The sequence below is a fragment of the Cryptotermes secundus genome, unplaced genomic scaffold, assembly GCF_002891405.2.
Source record: "Cryptotermes secundus unplaced genomic scaffold, Csec_1.0 scaffold70, whole genome shotgun sequence".
NCBI lineage: Eukaryota > Metazoa > Arthropoda > Insecta > Blattodea > Kalotermitidae > Cryptotermes > Cryptotermes secundus.
Genome location: NW_019734964.1, coordinates 4,139,437 through 4,145,436, shown reverse-complemented (window position 1 = coordinate 4,145,436; position 6,000 = coordinate 4,139,437). Strand labels below are relative to the sequence as shown.

Below are 6,000 nucleotides of genomic sequence, written 5' to 3'. Positions count from 1 at the left end.
GTCGAAGAATTTAGTGCAATTCTAGTAGGAAAATTAATTATACTGGATAAATTATATAATTGTAATAAGGTATTGAGTTGACTCTTTTCACGATTTTCTAGTAGGTAATTTATATTTACATCACCACATATTATAATATTATAACTCTTATTATAGAGTTTATGCAGAATCATGTCTAATTGTTTGAGAAACTTTTTAAAATTACCTTTAGGGGATCTATAAATAGTTAAAATACATATTTTATGGTGATTTACATCTAATTGAATGGCACAAGTTTCAATATCTTTATCTATATTACATTCTTCAGTATTTATAATATTATATTTGAATTTACTGTCAACATATATACATACACCACCTTTACTAAAAGTCTTTCTACAGTATTTGGACCCTAATAAATAATCAGTAAAATGAATCAGTTGAAGTTCATCCTCATTTAGGTGGTGTTCTGATATACATATAATGTGAGGAAGATCCTGAAGTAAGTGGCAGAATAATTCATTATATTTATTTCTTAGGCCCCTTATATTTTGATGGTAGATTTTTAGAAAATGATTTGAAGCCTGACTATAATCCTCAGTTACATTTGATAATATTTTAGTTTTATTTGCTAGTGTGTCATATATATTCGGTGATAGATCATATAAGTTATCTGGTATCCTAATGTAGTTATTCCCAGATATTATATGCCCATTTGAACCTTTAGCATAGATTGGAGTAAAACTCCTAGTCATATTATTTATAATATTTACATTATCATTATCGATAACTAGTCTGCTGTCCATAAAAAATCAACCTTCCTTGTGGTTGGTATTTGTCTAAGTCTTTTGGAAGATCTAACTTCATTAAGATTGGGGACTTGTTTTTTATCCTTTATAAGTTTTCTTTTGGTCACTTCTTGATCCCTTTTCAACACATTTTCTTCCCATTTCATCGCGATAGGAAATTCTTCTTTCTTCATACCAAGGTTTTTTATATAATTACTTATTGTCTTAGCAATCTTTTCTTTACCAGAAATATTTAGGTGTAATCCATGACGGGTAAAGTCATTCCTATTTAATTTAGTCTGTAGAACTTCAACATTGTTCATGGTTTTCATTATTTTATGTAACTTCCTATTAAATACTTCAACTTCTTTGTTTACACATGAAGACTCCTGTAGATCAAATCTGTGAGGTGCAGTGATTTCCTTTCTTAGTATAAGGACCACTGGTGGGAGTTCTTGAACATGGTAATGTACATTTGGGTTTCATAAAATGCTGAGAAATTTTGATTAGCTGAGCAACTGTTAGCTTCTCAAGAAGGGTTCAGTTTCTTGGAGCTGGTTTGAAGTAAATAATTTAAGTCATTGTTGATTTTCTGTCATTTGTTTTCAAAGGTGGCACTGTGGTATCCTGGTGCCATCGCACATTTCCTCCTATCATATGATTGGGGTCTGCGTTCCAGAGAGGCTTTCAGTACATGACATGATCAGTTCCAAGGATAAGGTACGAGGAACTTAAAAATTATTTTTTCCTGAGTTATTTATCTGCATGAGAAAAGCGCACACAATTTGGTCATAAAACCTGAAGAGACAAGACTGTTTTGAAGATCAGTTCATAGACAGGGAAGGGGGGGGGCTAATATTAAAATGAGTCTTAGAAAAGTAGAGTAGGAACATCGTAATGAACCTTAGGAGTCCATAAAAGACGGAATTTTTTGACTTGCTGAGCAAGCGCAGAGTTGCATGGCCACCAGAGTCCTGAGACAGTAAAGTATTGTGACATGTTTACATTATTCATCACATGGTAATGGCTGGATAAACACATTTCTGTGGCAGTAGATATGCGCACAACAGTAGAGGAATTGTTGGGGTGGTGTTTTGTATGTAGTCCATGCCTAGGCTATGTAATGAGGACAGGAGCCAGTTAATAGTTGAGAGTGGCTTCTTGAGGACTGGTTGTGAGTTGTGAGATGGTAGTCAGACCGCAATGATGTAATTATGAGAGCAGAAGAATCACCACTGTTGGGAGACATTACCAGGCAATGTATGGTGAAGACATAGCAAGCTGAGATGACTTACCTTGTGCTGTAGTGAGAAGGAGAATGTGTGAATTAGTGAAAGCATTATAATTACTTATAGTTACAATTTATAAGAGGTCAATAAACCCAATTACCAGTTCAAACCCCTTGTCTAGTTATTAACACATGACAGCTGGTGTCAGAAGTAGGATAAATTGGATTGGTTGAATTGTTGGATTGGAGACTTCAGTAAATGTAACAATATGATCATGAGTCTCACAGGATTCAGAACCAAGAATGAATATGCTAGTGAGGACCACCAGCGATTTACCTGATTGACTATCTGAGCCACTATTAGCTTCTGAGGGTAGATCCCTTTTCTTGGAGTAATTAGTTTTTACAGAAAGTTCTATGGTTGGCTATCTCAACTGAGTAGTGTTGTGGTTTATCTCAGTTATAGAGAATTTTACCACAATTTCATAAATTCTTCACTGCAGGAATCAATTATAAACGTGGGGTTTCTGTAATAGAGATTGTTTATAACATGTTTGTGCTTATACAAAGTATTATACCATAAAAAATACAGTAAAGTGTGTTATTATTCAGTTTATTCTTTCCATGTTATTAGCTCAGATATGGGACAAGTAGGAGTTTGCTGTATCCCCCCCCCACCCCAATACTTAAGGTGCCTCAGTCTCAGGATGTAAAAATTAATGTTATTTCTGTAGTAGAGAAAATTATATATGACTTGTATATATTTACGCTCTGAATGTAGCCATACTTACTTGCTTGCTTTGTCCTAGAACAGTAGTATGAAGTGTAATAAAGAATATATTTTCAGTACAGCTCATCTGTATGTTAAGGTATAAAATTTTCCATCTGTAGATAGCTTTACTGTAAAAGAACAAAAGTACAATAATGTTTGTTACTTCCAGAACTCTGTCACTATTTTGGATGTCTCCAACAAGCAGCTGTTTGGACCAGCATATTCAGGTCAACTCTTAGGGTCACTGGAGCACTCGGCAAAACACATGCCAAGTGACCAGAGTCTCTTGTTATTCCTGCAGACAATTGCAGCAGCACTGAATGAGAAACTGTTCATGTACCTTATGTTAGTGAAAATGAAACCAGTATCAGAGAAAGTTCACTCACGACAATCCCCTGGAAGTGATATTTTAAGAGACCTTGGACTGGATGGCTGTGATGCTGAGATTGTGAGGAATCTCAGTAGAGTTGGATCCATAAGTTGGAACTCTGTGCAGCATGCTTAAGCTATTTGTTTGCATTTCAAATATGGGTATGCCACAATTTATATATCATCATATATCATCAGAGCCCTACTCTGATTTGTTTTGGAGGCTGGACATGTTGATCTGCCATGTGAAGGCTTGTGCACGTGTATATCAGCAGTAGTATATAGAGATTAAATTCATTAAACCCAGACTGAAAGCGGCCTCCGTAGTCTAGGGGTAACGTTCCCACCTCATGACCCAAGGTACGCGGGTTCAAACCCTGCGGAGGTCGTGGAATTTTTAAGGGCGGAAAAATTCAGGGAACAAGTCCTCCAGGAGGGACTTCAAGCCGTGGGTCCCATGTCGTAGTTTATGGCACGTAAAAGAACCTAATGTCTTAAGGAGACCTCTGAGCCAAATTCAGGGCATTTCCCACCCAACAGTAGTCTCAAACGCCTCTGGTAGATGGGGGAAGCATCGACGTACCACTGAGCCAGTAGAGGCCGAACTCGCCGGCTGAGTCGGGGCTGATGGCACGCACCAGTACCAGTAAGGTATAGAGACTGGTAGAATATCAAAAGGGGACGCACAATGGACCAATACCTGATCTAAGTGCATGGGGAAACCCACCCTCTCCATTAACAACAACAACAAGCCCAGACTGAAGATTGTGGCCAAGTAGATAACAGTTGTCCTTTGTGTTTTGGAGGTCCTGGTTTCATATCTTGGCCCATAGACCAGCTATCCTGTCTGAGGCTATTTATGAGTTCTCACAGCCCCTCAAGGAAACTGCAGTGATAGTACCTCAAATTAGGCCAAAGCTACTTCCTTCCACATCCTTCCCAATTCAGTATTCGCAAATAATCCTAAAATTTAATGCTACTTAGTCTAAGCTAGTGTCAGCATCATTAGATAAACAAATACATTTAATCCCAGTTAATATGCCTAAGAATACTGTTGCTTAATGCCATTGTTATAGTAAATAAGTGTTATCTTTTGAATCAATTTATTTATGGTTTCATTAATGATATTTTTAGTAATTCTGACAATCTAATGGTAAATGATTGGATAATTAGTGAAAAACATATTTGAAAGGCTATGAAAGGAAGTATTCATGGCCTAATTTGAGGTGGAATCCTGACATTTGTTGGAGAGCGTGATGATCTCTCCAAAAAACCTGAGGATAGCTAGTCTATAAGCTGAAATTTGAGCTCAAGATCTTCAAAATACAAAGCAAGAGTGCTGCCTTCCCAACCATGATGTTCAGCAAATTTGTTTGTGGATCTAAATTCATCATTTGATGGAATGAGTAGTGGGTAAATGTATTTCTCCTATGTTACTGCTTAAATGGGGTGCTACAGAAACGACTGTTTTTTTTTTCTTTTTAAGTTTGTTATTCTCCTCTCCTTGCCATTCATATTGAAAACATATTCATTGTCAGATTTTAGATGGGGGAAAACATGTAGTTGGTTGAAGGGCTATGCTACAAGTTGGAAGGTTGCAGGCTCAAGTCCCGATGAAGTCATTGGATTCTTTTTCAGTTGACCTAATCCTTCCAGCCACACTAGGCCCTGGGGTTTACTCAGCCTCTAACAGAAATGAGTACCAGGAATTAATTAAATAATTTTCCTGGGGAGTGAAGCATGGCCGGTGCATAAGGCAGAAAACCTTACCACCATCTTTGAGCCGATTGTCTAGATAGTGTGGGACACTCAACGTCTCACAACCCTATGGGCCTTCACCTCCTGGTATAGAGATAGCTTTACCTTTTTAACTTTTATACTATCTTCTGCGATGGGATGCCATATAGTTTGATCACTTCACAGAAGGAAGATTCCTCATTTGCAGTTTCTCTGAAGTGCAGCACATTATCTTTGGAACTTTCCAATCTTTATTTTGTTGAAAATTAGGTGTGATGTAATTAGTCGTAATGTTGTGTACCACATCAGTTTTTTCAAATGTTTTATCAGTTTATATCAGTCAGTTTATATCAGTTTATATCATTGGTCAGTAACAGATATGCATATATCTGTTACTGACCAAACAACTAAAATTCTGCACATCACCCACTCACCCTTAACCTTCAGTCAGGATGAATACTGATACCACATCCATTAAGATATAAGAAGTATGTCACTATTAACAGTTTTTCTGTTTTCAAATATATTTTAAATGTGTTCTGTCTTTCTTACGCATGTGCACACACATATACACTTGTGCCCTCACACTGAAACACACATCCTGATTATACTGAAATGTGACATATAGCTTTCCATTATTAAATGCATTTTCATTTTCAAGTTGATTTTACTTTCACAGTTCTGTATTTGATACCAAATTATAAATGTGTTTTAAATTATTTATTATTTTTTTATTTTTGTTATCATTCATCAATCCAGTCAGGTACATAACCATTGGATATAGAAATTGTCAGTAGAATACATTGATGTATTGCATAAGGTTGTCTTAACATAAGATAAATAACAATTAAAATATATATAAGAAACTAATGATTGCAAACTAAAATACAAAGCTATTATTACTGGGGTACCCCAAGATCAAATTTATTATTCCTATTATATGGAACTGGTGGAAGGTGTAGAAGTACTGAATGCCATTGAGGCTGTAGAAACATACTAAGATAAACCTAAACAGTGCATTAGAATCTGAAACTGGTGTCATAACTTTTGAAGGGAAAGAAATCAGTGCTATTTTAAATCTAATGAAGTCTGAAGAGGAGATGAAAGAGCCTGTGTAGAAGAATTAC

The 6,000-nt window shown here is 36.2% G+C and overlaps 1 protein-coding gene across 1 annotated transcript in view; it reads left to right on the top strand.

The window, feature by feature from the left end:
• Nucleotides 1–3,522, top strand: part of LOC111868985 — a 9,707-nt gene extending 6,185 nt beyond the window's left edge. Inside the window, exons 4-5 of the mRNA XM_023860123.2 lie at nt 1,379–1,487; nt 2,937–3,522. Of these exons, the coding sequence (XP_023715891.1) occupies nt 1,379–1,487; nt 2,937–3,272 (445 nt within the window). The 3' untranslated portion in view covers nt 3,273–3,522. The remainder of the gene's footprint in view (nt 1–1,378; nt 1,488–2,936) is intronic.
• Nucleotides 3,523–6,000: the final 2,478 nt, after the last annotated feature.